Source organism: Hippopotamus amphibius, chromosome 3 (genome assembly GCF_030028045.1).
Source record: "Hippopotamus amphibius kiboko isolate mHipAmp2 chromosome 3, mHipAmp2.hap2, whole genome shotgun sequence".
Taxonomy (NCBI): Eukaryota; Metazoa; Chordata; class Mammalia; order Artiodactyla; family Hippopotamidae; genus Hippopotamus; species Hippopotamus amphibius.
Window position 1 is genome coordinate 7,896,718 of NC_080188.1, and position 17,142 is coordinate 7,913,859.

At 39.3% G+C, this 17,142-nt stretch overlaps 1 protein-coding gene across 1 annotated transcript in view; it reads left to right on the forward strand.

Annotated features, from left to right (window-relative positions):
* Nucleotides 1-6,479: 6,479 nt before the first annotated feature.
* The window catches only part of TBC1D19 (TBC1 domain family member 19), a 142,861-nt gene continuing 132,198 nt past the window's right edge, over nt 6,480-17,142 (forward strand). Inside the window, exon 1 of the mRNA XM_057727769.1 lies at nt 6,480-6,669. Coding sequence (XP_057583752.1) covers nt 6,571-6,669 — 99 coding nt within the window. The 5' untranslated portion in view covers nt 6,480-6,570. The remainder of the gene's footprint in view (nt 6,670-17,142) is intronic.

The following is a 17,142-nucleotide window of genomic DNA, read 5'->3' on the forward strand; positions in this document are numbered from 1 at the left end:
CCAGCCTGCTGACCTGCTCTACAGATTTCAGACCTTCCAGGCCCCATCATGTGAGTCAATTTCTTAAAATCAATCTATCTATATCTATATCTATATCTATACCTATACTATATCTATATCTATACCTGTATCTATATATCTCTATCTTTATGTCTATTGGTTCTCCTCCTCTGGAAAATCCTGACTGATGAAATCTCTGTTGTTATTCTCCTCTAATGCAAGGATGTGCGGTTTGGAAGACTCTCCTGGGCTGAAAGTTTGGGTTTAAAGCTGCAAAACTCGAAGCAGCCCCGCCTGGAGAAAAATGGAAATGGTCATTTTTTTTCTTTGACCTTTACGTAAGAAATGCCTGCTACCCTCCAGACACCTTATTTGGTGCTAGACTTATTTGGGTTCTCCCCCAAGGACGCTGAAATAAGAATTCAAGTGTAAATAGAGCGGGGACATAGGGAAGTGAGGCAGGAAGGAAGACAAAACAGGGTATGCTAGAAAATAAGGTACAGTTGCAGGCTGAGGTTCAATGTCCCTGAGACGTCCAGGTCACTGTGTGCGCTGGGGTGTACGGCTGTATGCCAGGGAGTGTGCTGAATATCAGGGGTACAAGGGGTGCATTCATTTTCTAGATGAAGCACTGTTGAAAATATTTTTATATTAAAGCAAACATTGGCATATTTTGGAATACCTACATAGTCTTGAAAACATGAAACAAAGCATGAAAACTCAAAGGCATTTCGAGGGACTTCCCTGGTGGTGCCGTGGTTAAGAATCTGCCTGCCAATTGCAGGGGATACAGGTTCAAGCCCTGGTTTGGGAAGATCCCACATGCCTTGGAGCAACTAAGCTCACGCGCTACAGCTACTGAGCCTGCGCTCTAGAGCCCGTGAGACACAACAAGAGAAGCCACTGTAATGAGAAGCCCGTGCACCGCAAAGAAGAGTAGACCCCGTTCTCCACAACTAGAGAAAGCCTGCACGCAGCAACAAACACCCAATGCAGCCAATGAATAAATAAATAAAGTAAATAAATAAATTTAAGAAAAAAGGTATTTTGAACCACTCTTTTAGTGCAGTCTTTGTCTTTTCCTCTCTTTATCAAATACGTAATTCAGTTTCCCATTTGAAAATGTCTCCTTGCAGTGACACCCACTTTGTTCCAGGGTTCATGGCCTTGCCCCGTCCACTGCATAGAGCGTATCTCAGGCTTAAGTCCTGGTAACAGAACTGTCAGCCCCTTCCCAAGGATGCCCTCCTGTTAACAGCCTCTGCAGTGGGCCTGCTGGTTATTCACCAGAGGGCCGTGCTCTGCCCCTCACTGGCTCTGCTCCCAGGCGACTGGGCCTCTGACACATGGCTTTTGATATTCTTCCTAGGTCTGTAACTTGATCCTAATTCCCCATCCGCATCCATAGGGACAACTTGTTACTTTCCACAGTGGATAGAGACAGACCCTACTGCAATCTTCAATTTGATCTCAAGTATCAAGTTAATATTGTAGCTGTCTTATTTGGATATATATGCTTGTCTTGCACATGTCACTATGCCTTCAAGAAAACTGCAATGACAGCAACAAAAAGATGGCAAATAGTATGTAAGTTTCCCAGCAGGTAATAGAGGAAAGGCCACATAAAATGGAAAAGAATAACATGAAAGGAAGTATCCTGGAATGTGTGTGTGTGTGTGTGTGTGTGTGTGTGCGCGCGCGCGCGTGTGCTGCAGTTTGGAGGAGGAGGTGAGAAAGCAGGGTTGTAATCACAGAAATGAAGAGACAGTGAGCTGGGTAGATCCTGCTCTACTCTGCTCCCCGAAACTTAGAGGAAGTGCCTGGAGAAACTAGGACATCACTTGGCAGCAGTAAATCTTTCTCACTAAGCAGCACAGATTATATTGAAGAATAGATTATTTCTAATGTTCACTTCTGCTTGTACAATCAGAGAGAATAACCTAGAATTTCAATAAAGTGGTTTCTAGATACAGGGAGCCCTTCATCGAAAGTCATTTATGCAGAAGCTGCGTTCTTCACGTCATCAATTTTTGTCTTCTTTTTTCTTTTTTACAATAACATTCGCAAATGTTTTGCTCTCACCACATAATCTTTTACTCATAGACCTTATTTTACAAGTGGGTCAACCTTGTTTGTTTTTAGCTTTTAAAATATCATGAGACTGAGAAATTGCTACATCGAGAAGTAATATAATTTAGATTCTGGGTCTTAAACTGCACACAGTCAACTCTGTGTGAATGGTAAGTGACCTGAATATTGCCTGACTCTAACTACTTTATTTGTAGTCTGATTGGCTCCAATATCCGTCAGGGAAGTTCACTTATAAGTGTTTGTATCATAGTAAAATGTTACACTGAAGTCATTTTGGACAATATAGCAGCATCAACAAACAATTCTTCTCCTTCATCTTTCTCCCAGGATTGAGGATAAAATACTAAATTACTTCTTGCCAGACTCTCTTGTAGCTAGAGGTGGTTTTGTGACACAGCTTCAGGCAACAAGATGCATGGAGCATTCTTTTTGGGGGCTTCTTGGAAAAAATAGTTTTTCCTCAAAAAAGAGAGATATAGACAGTCATTGAGAACTCTTATTTCCCCTCTTCCTGCCTTTGTAGGCAGCAATAGGAGAGCATGTCGCTTGGAACTGCAGTAACCATCTGGAGACTGGAGCAATAAGCTGGATGGTGAAAGCCAGCATGCTAAAGATGGCAAAACAGAAAAGAAAAGAAGAGCTCAAAAAAAAAAAAAAAAAAAAAAGAGCTCAGATTCTTGATGATATTGTTGAGGCACTGACCAACCTTGGGGCACTCCTCCAGATTTGTTGTTAATGATAAGTATCCCATAATTTAAACCACTGTTACTTGGATTTTTCTCCTGTTTTATAATTTACAAAGAGTCAACACAGTTCCTGAGATTGCTCACAGAGCCAGCGGCCCAGTTGCCCCCTTTCACACACAGTCACCTGGGACCAGAGGAAGAAAAGATGGGGAGTGGAGGGTAGCGCGATCTGATACTCAGCCTGCACTCAGAAATGAAGAATGGCCACCTTGTAAAGAGAGAATCAAAGGGGCTTTTTTCATGAGGGCGTTGGTGAGCCTTGGGATGTAAACGACTCTGGTGTTCTGCACCTTTGGGAACACCAAGAAGCAGCACCTGGATAGTGGCTTGGGGGCATCAGACACCAACCAGGCAGGCAGAGGAGATAAGGAGCGGAATTTTTCTTATGCACACCTGTGTCATTTCCTAACAACTTTCCGGAGTAACAGGAAGAGACTTTGAAGAGGAGCCTGAGGTCTTGTGCTAGCCTGTGGGGATAACTGTCCAGTGACAGGTGGTTGATATCCCTGTGAGCTCATTTGTTCCCAAAGACAGAGAGATCTGTGACATTCGTGATGCACACAACACACGTAATAATTTTTATTTAAGTAAATTCCTGACAGCATACAATTCAAGCCATTCTGCAGACACAACATGCTAAAAGCAGTCTCCTTCTAAAACAACAGCTGAAAATTATTTTCATTGTGGATTATAGAGTTTCTGCAAGCCACACTCATGAATGAAGTAAGGACAGGTTCTGGTGTGCCCTGAAGCATGCCTTATTTTTGTATTAGGCTGGCAGGGTGTTTCTGATGTGCTCCACATCCTTGCCTCATGAGGCCACTGGTCAGTGAATTTCAAATGCATCCCCTCACCCACAGTGAAATCTGACCTACATTGTATGTAAAATAAATCAAAGCAGCGCAGGTCTGAGAAATTCAAGATTGGGCACAGGGCCTTACATATGTTGGCCCAGAGCACCTCTGCTCTGATTTTGAGGCAATTTTGAGGAGACTTCCCTCTGTATCTACTTTGCTGTTGTCTCCATTTATACAGTTTTAACCACTCAGATGATTTGGACCTCTTTTGCTATTCATCTGTTAGTCTAAAATGGTTCACTCTAAAATGTCCGAAATAGAGTGTTTTCCCAATCCTCAATCACACTAGGTAGAGTAAGAATTTCCAAGGCAAAGTTCTCCCTTGAGGGATAGAGTTGGGAATTGGCACTTTCTGTTTCTTATGAGACAATGACTTGAAAGTAATAAAATTTCTAGATACACAGATGGGAGGGGCCTGTTTACCATTATAGGTCTTTATGTGTTGGCCTCACCATCCCTTTGTGACGGAGAATTCCTTGAGAGAAGGGACCATTTCTTACTCAAATCTGTATTCCTTGCCATTCTTAGCATAGAGCAGGTGTTCTGAAAAGTTTGGCTAAATTGAATTGAGAAAAGAGAACCAAGGGCATTCTAGAATTGAATTATATTCCAACACACCTGCATCTAGGGATGTGAGAAACACTTTTTTAATGTTAGGATTAAATTTTGGTTTTGCTTGGGCATGCCTTCAGAATCAAATCTGAACTTCTTAATTGCTGCTTTGAGACTGAAAATTGTTTTCCCCTTAAAAGAAAACTTTTTAAAGCCTCTGTGCAAAGAATTGTGCTGGGTACTTTGACATGTTTTGCTATATTTCTTTAGGTATTTTCTGTTCCCTTTTCAATTGAACTGGGCATTGTTTTTGCCCAATTATCTCGATTTTAATATTTAATTTATTACTATTTACCGATTTTTAATACAAGGTACATTATCCCCTCAGGTGGGTATTTAATCCTCTTGTGACAGATGAGAAAGATGAAAGTCTGATGATGGAAGGGACTCTCAGTTCCAAGGGTACAGAGTAGACTGTTTTCTGACTCTAGGCACCGTGCCTTTTCTTTGGCTCCACGGTTTCATTTCTTTCCCTTTCATGTTTTATGACCCTTCTTAACCTAACATCCTTATCTTTTCAGTTATTAATCACCTCACCCTTTTCCATCTCAAAAGAACTTTCACCAGTTTTCTTTTTTTCTTCATAGTAACGTTCCGTGTCGGAGATTCCTGAGTTGGGGGCGGGGTGGGGTGTTGGGATGGAGGGACTGTAAAGAGTTGAGGAGATGTACTCATCTACAAGTTTGAGAAATTCTGAGTTGTGGGAGAATGTTTTGTAGAGTCTGTCATTAATTGCCTTAAGTACTTTTTTTTCCCTTGCCTGCCTCGTTCCAAAGATGTTTCAAGAAACAAATCTGACCAAATGGGTTATTTGGAATCTGTATTTACCATCACAATATTCTGGACAGTTGTGTTGTGAAGGCCAGGGTATTGTGCATAGATGCCAGAGGTCTGCTCCCTTTGAATTGCTATTGTTTACTTGTTTTAGTCCTTTCCTATTCAGAATATAGTCCCTGGGCCACCAGGGTCACCATCTTCTGGGAGATTGCCAGAAATGCAGATTAGCAGGTCCCACGAGAGGCCTATTGAATCAAAAGGTCTCTCGTGATGCCTAAGCACATTAAAGTTTAATGTAGTTAGACTAGAGTAGTTTTTGCAGCAATCTTGGTCTATTTTCTTGACATCCTACATTTTCTCTCCTTAAAACTATATGCATGCACACATTTGAAATTAATTCTTGATTATTTTGGCGAGGTTATTCTAATACATGTATTACTCCATAGGTTTTTTTATTAGCTGCCTTTTGGAAAGTCATTCAACCAATTAAATCAGCTGCCTCTAGTTAAAATTTTTGCTATGTTACCTTGATGTCAAGAACCATGTTTTATTTACCTTTGTGTCCACACAAGTTTCTTGTATGTAAATGCTCAATAAATTGAAGGCTGGATGAATTTTGAATTGAGTTTTGATTGAATGAATGAATGCATGGAAGAAGAGAAGTCTAGATGGGACATTCCTTAAGGCTGGGACAATGTCTTAGCTATCCTTGAGTTGACAATGCTTCACAGAAAACCTATCAATAAATGCTTCTTGGTTAAGTTGTGGCTGTTAGAAAAGGAGATGCTGTCTATTTATTCCTGGCATAAGACCCCAGAGAATAGAAACAGAAGGGGAAATAGAATAGAGTACGAAGTACAGAGCTAGGCACCCTCTCAATTGTTACCTCAGCTAATCATCACAGCATCTTGTCAACTGGGTATTATTTTACTGATGTGGAAACTGAGTTCTGAAATTTAAGAACCTCGCCCAAGTTCACGCAGCTAGTGTCAGAGGCTCATAATTTTTGGAAGTCATTTGCCATGTTGTCGTGTGCACTGCCCTGTTTTCTATAGAGATTGGAAGGTTATTATTTTCCTTTATGATATTTTCCTATTATTTTCCTTTATAATAAAACACAAACATACACAAATTTATGATTTCCCCTGGTGCATCAGAGGCGCTGTGACTCTGAAGGCAAGAGCTCCTCTTCTTGCTTTTCAACCATAGACTGAGCAGGAATAAGGGAATGAAAAGCTACTCCCCTCCCCCCACCCCGCAGGTCTTTTTCTGCGGGCGGAACGCAGGTGCTGGGGCCTTGGGGCATGGGGGGACCAGAGAGGAACGGACACACGGCCCGGCAGTTGCCTGGTAACGCCTGCTGGAGGAGTCCCAGCGTAATAAGGTCCCCGAGACGTGTCACTGGCCCTGAGTGGGACAGCGTACGAAGCCGGTTGTCTCCGCGCTAGCGGCCTGCCCCCGCTGCTTGGCGGGCTGGGACAGGGGAGATGTTGCAGGAGGAGTCGGATCTGTCTCTCATTATTGCCCACATAGTCCAGAAGCTCAAGGGCTCCAATCTGTACGCTCAGCTGGAACGGCAGGCCTGGGTAAGTGAGGCTGAGCGGGAAGGGATGGAGACCGGCGGGGCCGTGGCGATGCTTCGGCTCCTTCTGCACCCCGCCGGCCTAAGCCGAACCCCGCCTCGGCTCTCTCCAGCTCCGCTCCTGGGCACGGAAAAACCTCCTTTCCAGGTGTAAGCTCCGCTTGCTCAGCCTCGGGCGTGGGGTAATTTTTCTTTTCTTTTTTTTTTGAAGAAGGGTGGGGCACCTCATGTCTCTCTTCAGGCCAGAGAACCGCTGAGGTCGTTCATTCATATTGTGGTCCTTTACAGGGTCTCCCTTTTTCAGCTGCTGGAATCAGTGGAGGTGGGTTAGACCATACCTTGCTGCACTTTTTCCATCCTGTAGTGGGTTTGAGCCCCCAGGTACCTTTTGGCTTTCGCGTCTGTCTGTCACCTTCTTGCACTCTACCCTCCCGGCAATGAGTTCCCCCTCTAACCGTCCACTGGGCGTTTGTTGAGTGTTTTCTTATGTGCTAGGTTTTTTGGATGCAGAGATTGTTCAGGAGATCTTTGCCTTCCTTTTGTGAATATGATAAATGGAATCATACAGTATGTAAAATGTGCCTGCTTTCTGTCATTTTGCATAATGCTGTTGAGATTCATTCATGTTGGTATTTCAGTAGTTCTGTTCCTTTTTATTGTTGAGTAATATTTCATTGTTTGGATATACTACGATTTGTTTATCCATTAGTTGGTTACTGGGCATTGTCGGTTATAGTTATGGGCTGTTTCCATTTATAGAGATTATGAGTAAAGCTGATATATGCTTTCTGGTATAGGCTTTTTTGTTTTGTTTTGTTTTAGTTTTCTTTTCTCTTGGATAAATACCTAGGAGTGGAATTGCTGAGTTGTATGGTAAGTGTATGCCTATAAGTATCTGCCAAACTTTTCCAAAGAGGCTATATTATTTTGCGTTTCCACCAGCAATTATGAGGATTGCTCTGCATCCTTGCTAGTGCTTGATGTCAGTTTTTAATTAATTAATTTTCATTTATAATTACACTCCTCTAGTAGGAGCATAATGATATCCCATTGTGGCTTTAACTGCATGTGCCCAGTGACTAAAGATATTGAGCATCTTATCGAATGTTTATATCTCCTTTTGTGAAGTAGCCTGTTCAAATCTTTTGTCCATTAAAAAAAAATTGTGTTTGTTCTCATACTGTTGAATTGTAAGGATTCTTTATATATGGCATAAGTCCCTTATCAGAGATGCAACTTGCAAATATTTTCTCCCAGTCTGTGGCTTATCTTTTCATTTTCTTAACTGGGTCTTTCAAAGAGCAGAAATTTAGAATTTTCGTGACATACATTTTTATTAATTTCTTTTATGATTTGTGCTTTTTGTGCTCTACCTAAGAGTCTTTGCCTCCCCTAAGGTCTCAAAAAGTTTCTCCTATGTTTTGTTCTAGAAGTTTTATTAGTTTTAGCTTGTAGATTTAGATCTGTGTTCCATTTTAAGTCAATTTTTGTATATGATATAATGTAAAGCTTTTTTTTGTATGTGGCTGTCCAATACCATACCTATTTCTAGTACTTATTTGTTGACAAATCTATCCTTTCTTCACTAATTTCCTTGGCACCTTGGCTGAAAATTGATTCAGCACGCACACACACACGCACGCGAGTATTTCTCACTTTCTATTCTGTTCCATTGATCTGTTTGTCTAATATTATGCTTATACCACACTATTTTGATTTTTATAACTTTATAGTAAGTCTTGAAATCAAGTAATGAGTCCTCCAGCTTTGTTTCTCTTTTTCAAAATTGTTTTGACTACTCTAGGTACTTTGCTTTGCCGTATGAATTTTAGAATCATCTTGTAAATTATTACAAAAAACTTACTGAGATTTGGATTGGGGTTATGTTGAATTTATAGATCAATTTGGGGAGACTTGACGTCTTAACAATATTGAATTTTTCTTGCCAACGAACATGCATTGTCTCTCCATTTATTTGTATCTTCTTTATTTTCTCTTGTCAGTGTTTTATAGTCCAGTATACAAAAATTGCACCTATTTTAAGATTGTCTCCCAAGTATTTCATGTTTTTCGATACTATTAAAATGCTGATGCTTTTTCTCATTTCAATTTCCAATTATTTGTTGTTAGTATACAGAAATACAGTTGATATTTGTATATTTACCATGTACCCTGGGGCCTTATAAACTTACTTGTTAGTTATAGTACCTTTTTTGTAGATTGCTTTGTATTTTCCAAGTACATGTGTCATTTGTGAATAAAGATGTTTTACTTCTTCCTTTTCAATCAGTGTGCCTTTTAGTTCTTTTCCTTGCCTTGTTACACGGGCTGGTGACTCCAGTGCAATGTTGTATAGCTGCTTTTTGTTAGGTTGAAGAAGCTCTCTTCTATTCCTGGTTTTCTGAGAGTTTTATTACTAATTGATGTTGAATTTTATTAAATACTTTCCTTGTATCTGGAGAGATGCTCATGTAATTTTTTAATTTGTTAATATGGTGAATAATACTAATTGGTTTTGAACGTTGAACCAATTTTGCATTCCTGAGATAAATTCTAGTTGACTGTGATGCATTGCCCTTCTTACATATTTCCTGATTTAATTTGCTAATACTTTGTTGAAGATTTCGTGAGTATTTTTATAAAGGATATTGGTTTATAGTTTAACATCTTCATCTAGATTTTTTTATAGGTTATTTATTTATTTATTTTACTGGCTGTGTTGGGTCTTTTTTTGCTGTGCTTGGGCTTTCTTTTAGTTGCGGTGAGTGGGGGCTACTCTTCGTTGTGGTGCGCGGGCTCCTCATTGCCGTGGCTTCTCTTGTTGCAGAGCACGGGCTCTAGGCGCGTGGGCTTCAGTAGTTGCAACACATGGGCTCAGTAGCTGTGGCTCATGGGCTCTAAAGTGCAGGCTCAATAGTTGTGGCGCATGGGCTTACTTGCATGGGCATGTGGGATCTTCCTGGAGCAGGGATCAAACCCGTGTCCCCTGCATTTGCAGGCGGATCTCAACCACTGTGCCACCTAGGAAGCCCTTCATCTAGATTTGATATCAGGTAATGCTGATCTCTTAGATTAAGTTGAGAAGTGTTCCCTTCTCTCCTGTTTTCTGGAAGAATTTGTATAGAATTAGTGTTATTTCCTCCTTAAATGTTTGATAGAATTCTCAGTAATGTTATTGGGGCCTGGAGTTTTCTTTGCAGGAATATTTTTAATAAAAAAATTAATTTTTAAAATACGTGTGAGGCTGTTCAGGTTATCTTGTTGAATTTTCCACATACACTTGAAAAGCATGAGCATTCTCTTGTTGGCTGTACTATACATGTCAATAAGGTCAAGTATATTGACAATTTTGTTCAAGTGTTGTATATCTTTACTGAGTATGGAGGCTTCAGCCAGTACAGTCAGGAGCCAAGCTAGGCTTGAGTTTTGTTATTACTGTCATTAGCTTCAGTAAACCACAGCTTCACATTCAGTGGGCTGCTATAACTTTGTGCTTAGAAATAGTCCTGGGGTACCGGAGGGTTTTTCTCAGTGTCTGTATCCTCAGCTTTCATTTGTCTCTGCTTGTCTGTGCCACAGAGGGAGGGCTCTCCATGCTCTGATCCCTTCTTTTTTTTCTTTTTTTTCCATTTTCACAAACATTTATTAACTTTCATCTGACATTATTCTTTTTAATTAAAAATTTTTTTTCAAATATGTCTTTTTAAAAATATTTATTTATTTATTTATTTATTTGTATTTATTGGCTGTGTTGGGTCTTCGTTGCTGCATGTGGGCTTTCTGTAGTTGTGGTGAGCAGGGGCTACTCTTCATTGTGTGCAGGCTCCTCATTGAGGTGGCTTCTTTTGTTGCGGAGCACAGGCTCTAGGTGTGTGGGCTTCAGCAGCTGTGGCACATGGACTCAATAGTTGTGGCTCGTGGGCTCTAGAGCACATGTTGAATAGTTGTGGCGCACAGGCTTAGTTTCTCCACAGCATGTGGAATCTTCCTAGCCCGGGGATCAAATCCATGTCCCCTGCATTGGCAGGTGGTTTCTTAACCACTGCACCACTTAGGAAGTCCTAAGTAGATCTTTATTGGAGTATAATTGCTTTGCAGTGTTGTGCTAGTTTCTGCTATACAACAAAGTGACTCAGCTATATGTGTACATACATCCCCATATCTCCTCCCTCTTGGGCCTCCCTTCCGCCCTCTCTATCCTACCCCTCTAGGTCATCACAAAGGGCTGAGCTTATCTCCCTGTGTATGCAGCAGCTTTCCATTAGCTATCTATTTTGCCTTTGGTGGTGTATATATGTCAGTGCTGCTCTCTCATTACATCCCAGTTTCCCCTTCCCCCCCATGTCCTCTAGTCCATTCTCTACATCTGCATCTTTATTCCTGCTCTGTCACTCTGTTCATCAGAACCATTTTTCTAGATTCCATATATATGCGTTAGCATTTGTTCTTCTCTTTCTGACTTACTTCAGTCTGTATAATAGTCTCTAGGTCCATCCACCTCACTACAAATAACTCAATCTCATTCCTTTTTTATGGCTGAGTAATATTCCATTGTATGTATGTACCACATCTTCTTTATCCGTTCATGTGTCAGTGGGCATTTAGGTTGTTTCCATGTCCTGGCTATTGTAAATAGTGCTGCAATGAACATTGTGGTATATGTGTCTTTTTGAATTATGATTTTCTTGGGGTATAGGCCCAGGAGTGATATTGGTAGGTCATATGGTAGTTCTGTTTTTAGTTTTTTAAGGATTCTCCATACTGTTTTCCATAGCAGCTCTATCAGTTTACATTCTCACAAGCAGTGTAGGAGGGATACTTTTCTCCACACCCTCTCCAGCATTTATTGTTCCTAGATTTTTTGATGATGGCCATTCTGACCAGTGTGAGGTAATACCTCAATGTGGTTTTGATTTGCATTTCTTTAGTGATTAGTGATGTTGAGTATCTTTTCATGTGCCTTTTGGCCATCTGTATGTCTTCTTTGGAGAAATGTCTACTTAGGTCTTCTGCCCATTTTTGGATTGGGTTGTTTGTTTTTTTGATATTGAGCTGCATGAACTGTTTATATATTTTGGAGATTAATCCTTTGTCAGTTGCTTCATTTGCAAATATTTTCTCCCATTCTGAGGGTTGTCTTTTTGTCTTGTTTTTGGTTTCCTTTGGTGTGCAAAAACTTTTAAGTTTCATTAGGTCTCATTTGTTTATTTTTGTTTTTATTTGCATTACTTTAGGAGGTGGGTCAAAAAGGATCTTGCTGTCATTTATGTCATAGAGTGTTCTGCCTATGTTTTCCTGTAAGAGTTTTATAGTGTCTGGCCTCACATTTAGGTGTTTAATCCATCTTGAGTTTATTTTTGTGTATGGTGTTAGGGAGTGTTCTAATTTCATTCTTTTACATGTAGCTTTCCAGTTTTCCCAGCACACTTATTGAAGAGGTTGTCTTTTCTTCATTGTATATTCTTGCCTCCTTCATCAAAGATAAGGTGCCCATATGTGCTTGGGTTTATCTCTGGGCTTTCTATCCTGTTCCATTGATCTATATTTCTGTTTTTGTGCCAGTACCATACTATCTTGATTACTGTAGCTTTGTAGTATAGTCTGAAGTCAGGGAGCCTGATTCCTCCAGCTCTGTTTTTCTTTCTCAAGATTGCTTTAGCTATTCAGGGTCTTTTGTGTTTCCATATAAATTGTATAATTTTTTGTTCTAGTTCTGTGAAAAATGCCATTGGTAATTTGATCGGGATTGCATTGAATCTGTAGATTGCTTTGGATAGTATAGTCATTTTCACCATGTTGATTCTTCCAATCCAAGAACATGGTATATCTCTCCATCTGTTTTTATCATCTTTCTTTGATTTCTTTCCTCAGTGTCTTATAGTTTTCTGCATACAAGTCTTTTGCCTCCTTAGTTAGGTTTATCTCTAGGTATTTTATTCTTTTTGTTGCAGTGGTAAATGGGAGTATTTCCTTAATTTTTCTTTCTGATTTTTCATTGTTAGTGTATAGGAATGCAAGAGATTTCTGTGCATTAATTTTGTATCCTGCTACTTTACCACATTCTTTGATTAGCTCTAGTAGTTTTCTGGTGGCATCTTTAGGATTTTTTATATATAGTATCATGTCATCAGCAAATAGTGACAGTTTTGCTGCCTCTTTTCCAATTGTATTGCTTTTATTTCTTTTTCTTCTCTGATTGCTGTGGCTACGACTTCCAAAACTATGTCGAATAATAGTAGTGAGAGTGGGCACCCTTGTCTTGTTCCTGATCGTAGAGGAAATGCTTTCAGTTTTTCACCACTGAGAATGATGTTGGCCGTGGATTTGTCATATATGGCCTTTATTATGTCATATACGCCCTTTATTATGTTAAGGTATGTTCCCTCTATGCCCACTTCTGGAGAATTTTTATCATACATAGGTGTTGAATTTTGTCAAAAGCTTTTTCTGCATGTATTGAGATTATCATATGGTTTTTATCCTTTAACTTATTAATATGGTGTATCACATTGATTGATTTGTGTATATTGAAGAATGCTTGCATACCTGGGATAAACCCTAAATGCTTGATAGAATTCGCCTGTGAAGCCATCTGGTCCTGGACTTTTGTTTTTTGGAAGATTTTTAATCACAGTTTCATTTTCAGTGCTTGTGATTGGTCTGTTCATATTTTCTATTTCTTCCTGGTTCAGTCTTGGAAGTTTGTACTTTTCTAAGAATTTGTCCATTTCTTCCAGATTGTCCATTTTATTGTCATATAGTTGTTTGTAGTTGTCTCTCATAATCCTTTGTATTTCTGCAGTGTCAGTTGTTACTTCTCTTTTTTCATTTGTAATTCTGTTGATTTGTGTCTTTTCCCTTTTTTCCTTGATGAGTCTGGCTAATGGCTTATCAATTTTGTTTATCTTCTCAAAGAAGCAGCTTTTAGTTTTATTGATCTTTGCTATTGTTTCTTTCATTCCTTTTTCATTTATTTCTGATCTGATCTTTATGATTTCTTTCCTTTTGCTAGCTTTGGGTTTTTTTTGTTTGTTCTTTCTCTAATTGCTTTAGGTGTCAGGTTAGGTTGTTTATTTGAGATTTTTCTTGTTTCTTGGGGTAGGATTGTATTGCTGTAAACTTTCCTCTTACAACTGCTTTTGCTGCATCCCATAGCTTTTGAATCATCATCTTTTCTTTGTCATTTGTCTCTAGTTATTTTTTTATTTCCTCTTTGAATTTTCTTCAGTGATCTCTTGGTTATTTAGTAGCCTGTTGTTTAGCCTCCATGTATTTGTATTTTTTTATAGTTTTTTGCCTGTAATCAATACCTAGTCTCATAGCGTTGTGGTCAGAAAAGATGCTTGATATGATTTCAATTTTCTTAAATTTACTGAGGCTCGATTTGTGACCCAAGATGTGATCTATCCTGGAGAACGTTCCATGTGCACTTGAAAAGAAGGTGTATTCTATTATTTTTGGATGGAATGTCCTATAAATATCGATTAAGTCCAGCTGGTCTAATGTGTCATTTAAAGCTTGTGTTTCTTTCTTTCTTTTTTGTTTGGATGATCTGTCCATTGGTGTAAGCGCGGTGTTAAAGTCCCCTGCTATTATTGTGTTACTGTTGATTTCTCCTTTTATGGCTGTTAGCATTTGCCTTATGCATTGAGGTGCTCCTATATTGGGTGCATAAATATTTACCATTGTTATATCTTCTTGGATTGATCCTTTGATCATTATGTAGTGTCCTTCCTTGTCTCTTGTAATGGTCTTTATTTTAAAGTCTAATTTGTCTGATATGAGTATTGCTACTCCAGCTTTCTTTTGATTTCCATTTGTATGGAATAACTTTTTCCATCCCCTCACTTTCAGGCTGTATGTGTCCCTAGGTCTGAATTGGGTCTCCTGTAGACAGCATATATATGGGTCTTGTTTTTGTATCCATTCAGCCAGTCTGTGTCTTTTAGTTGGAGCATTTAATCCATTCACATTTAAGGTAATTATTGAGATGTGTGTTCCTATTATCACTTTCTTAATTGTTTGGGGTTTGTTTTTGTAGGTCCTGTTCTTCTCTTGTGTTTCCCACTTAGAGAAGTTCCTTTAGCGTTTGTCATAGAGCTGGTTTGGTGGTGCTGAATTCTCTTAACTTTTGCTTGTCTGTAAAGCTTTTGACTTCTCCATTGAATCTGAATGAGATCCTTGCTGGGTAGAGTAATCTTGGTTGTATCTGATCCCTTCTTCAGCAGTAGTCTATTGTTTGTTACTCAGTCCTAAGCTCATGGTAGATACAGACATTCTGTGTTCTGGTCCTGTCCCAGTCCAGGTGCCTTGGAGGTGGGTCTTTGACAGTATTCCTTTCCCTTCTGCTTTTGGCAGCTAAACTTTGCCTTGTGGCAAATGATGGGTAAAAGAGAGATTCGTGCTTCTTTCTAGTGCTGGCTTACCTCTGCTTTGTACTGGTATAGGATTTGGGGCCTGTGAGAGTTTCCTTATGTTTCTGTGAGGAAGACAATTTTTGCATCTATTTCACCCCCAGAAGCAACAAATTATTGCCTCCCTCAGAGGTTTAAGTCCTCTTCCTCAAATGAGAGGAGAGTTTGGGCAAGGTGACATGGGTGCATGCTTGTTTTCTTGCACACCTGTGCCACAGAATGGGGCTCTCTGTAGTTTCCTGCTCTGCCCTCAGCCCTGATGGAGACCTATGGAAAAGAGCATGCAAGTGAGTGTGAATTGCCCTTGTGTTTTGAGCTCCCAGTGTTTCTAAACTGACACGCTAGCCCATATCTAATCTATAACAATTAACAATTTTTGTTGAATTCTTCTTTCTTGCTTGTATGATAGCCTCCTTTTCTTCTTGTGCTTTGTCTTTAGAGGGACTTGTTACTCTTTGGAATTTAGTTCACTTGATTATCTCAAAACTGCAGTTTTCTGGTGAGTTCAACAGTTACGATTTTGTAGATTATACCAATTTTTCTAATTGTTAGTGTGGGAGTGATGTTTGTTATTCTGGCTTTCCACATCCTATGCATTAGCGGAAGTCCAATAGTAAGTGTTGAAGGATTGAATCTATGTCACTGAGATAGATTGGTCTGTAATTTTCCTTTCTTGTAATGTCTTTGACAAGTTTTATATCAAGGTTATACTGGCCTGATAAAATGGTAGGGAAGTGTTCCCACTTTTTTGCTTTTCTAGTTGATGCAAAAGTGTTATAAGACTGTGTTATTTCTTTATTAAATGTTTGTAAGAATTCTCCATCAAAGACTGTGTCTCAGATTTTCTTTTGAGAAGGTTTTTTGTTTTGTTTTCTTGTTTTGTTTTTAATTAGTAGACTTTATTTTTTAGAATGGTTTTAGGCTTACAGAAACCTTAAGCAGAAGATACAGAGTTCCCATACATCCCCTCTCCTTATACACTGTTTTCCTTATTATTAGTGTCTTGCATTAGTATGGTTTCAGTGTCCTAAAAAAATCCCGTGTTCCATCTACTCATCCCTCCCTCCTTCCAAGCCCTTGGTGACCACTTGATTTTTTATTGTCCTTGTTTTGCCTTTGAGAACATCCTTTAGTTGTAATGATACAGTATGTAGCTTTTTCAAATTGACTTCTTTCACTTGGCAGTGTGCATTATGTTACTGTATGTCTTTTTGTGTCTTGATAGCTTTTTTTTTTTTTTTTGCTGAATAATATTATGTTTTGGGATGTAAAAGTTTGTTTATACATTCGCTATCTATTGAAAGATATCTTGGTTGCTTCCAAGTTTGGCAGTTATGAATAAAACTGGTATAAACATTCCTGGGTAGATTTTTGTGTTGACATAAGTTTTCAGCTAATTTGGGTAAATACCAAGAAGCCAGTTTTCTGGATTGTATGGTAAGAATTTGGTAGAAACTGACAACTTGTCTTCCATCGTGCTATACCATTTTGCAGTTCCACTACCTCTGACTGAGAGTTCCTGTTGCTCTGCGTTCTCACCAGCATTTGGTGTTACCAGTGTTTTGGATATTAGCCATTCTAATATGTGTGTTGTAATATCTCACTGTTGTTTTAATTTGCAATTCCCAGACTTCCCTGGTGGTCCAGTGGTTAAGACTCCATGCTTTCATAGCAGGGGCCGTGGGTTTGATCCCTGGTCAGAGAACTAAGATTCTACATGCCACACAGCAAAACAAAGCAAAAACAAAAACTGTAATTTGCCATTTCCTAGTGACTTATGATATTGAATACCTTTTTATATGTTTATTTGCCATCTACATGTCTTCTTTGGTGAGGTGTCCCTTCAGGTCTTTTGCCCATTTTTATTTACTTATTTATTTTTATTTATTTATTTATAATTCTTTTGGTCACACTGCACAGCATGTGGGATCTTAGTTCCCCTACCAGGGATTGAACCTGGGCCCCCTGCAGTGGGAGCATGAAGTCCTAACCACTGGACTGCCAAGGAAATCACCCTTTGCCCATTTTTAATTGGGTGTACTTATTGTTGAGTTTTAAGAATC